The sequence below is a fragment of the Sciurus vulgaris genome, assembly GCF_902686455.1.
Source record: "Sciurus vulgaris genome assembly, chromosome: 15".
In the NCBI taxonomy this organism is placed as follows: Eukaryota; Metazoa; Chordata; class Mammalia; order Rodentia; family Sciuridae; genus Sciurus; species Sciurus vulgaris.
Genome location: NC_136476.1, coordinates 51,988,762 through 51,991,930, shown reverse-complemented (window position 1 = coordinate 51,991,930; position 3,169 = coordinate 51,988,762). Strand labels below are relative to the sequence as shown.

Below are 3,169 nucleotides of genomic sequence, written 5' to 3'. Positions count from 1 at the left end.
ATTATATCCATGTATGTCACAAGTAACAACAACATGGGTACTTACTTTTTATAATTTTATGTCTTTTATTGAGGTTGAGAGAAGAAATGAGAGCAAGTGCAAATTTATGGAATTTATTCTCTTATTCATTTCTACTTCTCTTCATTTTTTCTTATGGTTTTGAGTTATCACATGATATTTCCTTACAGTAAAATACCCTTCTTCCCACCGACCACTTCTTTGTGCTACTGTTTATAAAATATATGCCATTTCAAACTATATCCAAAAACATATTAAGAAAATTGTGCACCACGATCAAGTGGGGTTCATCCCTGGAATGCAAGGATGGTTTAACATCCATAAATCAATAAATGTAATCCATCATGTCAATAGACTTAAGGATAAGAATCGAGGGGAGCGCCGGGGCTGCGGCGGGAGGAGCGCGGCGGGGCCGGCGGCGGCGCGGCCTCGGTCCCTTGTGGCTGGCGGCGCCCGAGCGGCCGCGGCCTGGAGAGGATTCAAGATGACCAACGAAGAACCTCTTCCAAAAAAGGTTCGACTCAGTGAAACAGACTTTAAAGTTATGGCACGAGATGAGTTAATTCTAAGATGGAAACAATATGAAGCTTATGTTCAAGCTTTGGAGGGCAAGTACACAGATCTTAACTCAAATGATGTAACAGGCTTAAGGGAGTCTGAAGAAAAACTAAAGCAACAGCAGCAGGAGTCTGCACGCAGGGAAAACATCCTTGTAATGCGACTAGCGACCAAGGAACAAGAGATGCAAGAGTGTACTACTCAAATTCAGTACCTCAAGCAAGTCCAGCAGCCGAGTGTCGCCCAACTGAGATCAACAATGGTAGACCCAGCGATCAACTTGTTTTTCCTAAAAATGAAAGGCGAACTGGAACAGACTAAAGACAAACTGGAACAAGCCCAAAATGAACTGAGTGCCTGGAAGTTTACGCCTGATAGGTAAACAAATCATACTCCCCCGTCAAGACTTCCCTGACAGTCCCACTACAAGACAGCTGTGGTGGGACAGCCAAGTACTCGTTTCCACACCAAGACTCAGACTTTTTGAGCAAAAAAAAAAAAAAAAAAAAAAAGCCACATTCTTATACCGTGCAGCTTGTAATGGTTAATGTAAAACTTACCCGATGAACCTTGTGTTTCAGCTTTTTTCTCTTCCCCTTCCCCTTGCTTCTGAGGCCTGATGTCGTCGGACTATTCCGAAGAAGAGGCCATCTCCGAAAAATTCCCCTTCTAGATCATGTAGACACTTGAGAAATGTTTCTGTTTGAAGAAAATAGAGGGAGAAACAGAAGTCTTAAGTCTGTGGCACACTGTGTCTTCAGACAGTTTGGAGGATTGAAAACCTAGAGATTTAAAATCATGAATTGAACATGTAAAATTCCAGTAAAATGTAAAAACGGAATATGCATCGCTCTTAACCTTGAGCATAATGACTTAGAGACACTGTGTATCAGTTTTGCCAATAAGACTGTGGACTTCGTGATTGTTGTTGAACTTCTGGGTCAAAACTCAAATGAGGTGATTTTGCCTTTAAAGGGTTTTTTGCTGAGAACCAACTTTATTAGTCACAAGAAAATCAAATAACAGATGTCCGTACAAGTAGTGCATATATCTAACCATTTAGCTTAGGGCTCTATATCACATGACAGAGCCTTAAATCAATGCGGTTTTCATCAATGGTTTGTTCTTTGGTTGCAAAAACTAGACAATCTTAACTGAGGACTGTACAAACATGAAGGTATGGTATCCAACTTCAGGTTTAAACTGTTTGAAGCATTATAAACATTCATTTCACAACTAGATTGTATAAGGATATTGGCTGTGATGAGACTCACTGCATTATTTTTTTCCAGTAGTGAACTTTATGAAACCCCATCCCATTCAACAGGCACATGTCAAAAGAGCATTGTTGTTGGTGTTAATGGGGGATGTGTTCCTTCATTGTATTTGGGCGTTTTGTATTACACTCTTGATATTAAATTAAATGTGCCTTGGAATAGTTGTTGTTTTTTTTTTGTTTTTTTTGTTTTTGGGTTTTGTTTTTTTAAGTTCAAGGAATACTATGATTTTGTTGTATTCTTAACATTTTAATTTTGGGGGGCTGTGGAGAGCAGATTCATTTTGGAAAATTATTGCTGTGCTCTTCAAAGTGAAGGAAAAGTATATCTCATTTTTAAAAGACCTACTTTATTCCATCTGGTATCATAAAAGACAAGGAGACTTGATACTTGTTGCTTTTTGACACTTTGTCCCAGGATATTGTAGTAGAAATTAATGTGGGACAATCTCACAGGGTGTCTGCCAGAAGATTGGGGACATAATGTGTTGGAACTATGGGCTGGCCTAACTGAGACATTTTGTGAATTGAAAAAAGGTATAGTGACCATTTCTAGCAAATTCATTTGATCATTTAGATAAATGAGGCATTATTTTCTTCATGCTTCCATCCAATCCTGGAGGTGAATTTTTTTCGTCAGAACATTGTGTAAGTCACCAATTTGAATTTTCGCTTGGTGATAATGGAGTCTGAGATGAGTGGAAGATAAATGTTCCAGCTTGTCCCAACGTTTAAGTGCAGTTTTAACAAGGTTGACTTAAGTTCTCTCTTAATCATTCAAATCAATTGTAAGTATCTTGTATGTTTATGCTTTAGGGAATTTGTGGGGCAGAGGGTGGGTTGAGGAGATTTGTGTTAAGCAAGAAATTTGCTTCTAAAAATTGTTTGTGAGGGTTGGAGGGTAAGTAACCGAATCTGTTTGAAATTAGCTTATTGTGCCCACATTAATTCTTTTGTATTTATTTTGTGCCTTTTAAGATCACAGTAGACATGGCCTAAGTATATTTATAATAGGTCAAAATGTAGTTCATAAAATTTATCAAATAACAAAAAAAAAAAAAAAAAAGAATCGTATGGTTATTTCAATTGATGCAGAAAAAGCGTTCGACAAAATACAACACCCCTTCATGCTCAAAACACTAGAAAAAATAGGGATAGTAGGAACATACCTGAACATTGTAAAGGCTATTTATGCTAAGCCCATGGCCAACATCATTCTTAATGGAGAAAAACTGAAACCATTCCCTTTAAAAATGGGAACAAGACAGGGATGTCCTCTTTCACCACTTCTATTCAACATTGTCCTCAAAACTCTAG

General features: G+C 38.0%; 1 protein-coding gene across 1 annotated transcript; it reads left to right on the top strand.

The window, feature by feature from the left end:
- Positions 1 to 391: 391 nt before the first annotated feature.
- On the top strand, positions 392 to 1,991 carry LOC306644670 (pre-mRNA-splicing regulator WTAP-like). Its single transcript, XM_079111804.1, has one exon. The coding sequence runs from the start codon at positions 503 to 505 to the stop codon at positions 956 to 958; it is 456 nt and encodes a 151-aa protein (XP_078967930.1). The 5' UTR covers positions 392 to 502; the 3' UTR covers positions 959 to 1,991.
- The last annotated feature ends 1,178 nt before the right edge of the window (positions 1,992 to 3,169 follow it).

Coding starts and splice junctions, on each gene's coding strand:
- LOC306644670 (XM_079111804.1), top strand. CDS start 503: ATGACCAACGAAGAACCTCTTCCAAAAAAGGTTCGACTCAGTGAAACA.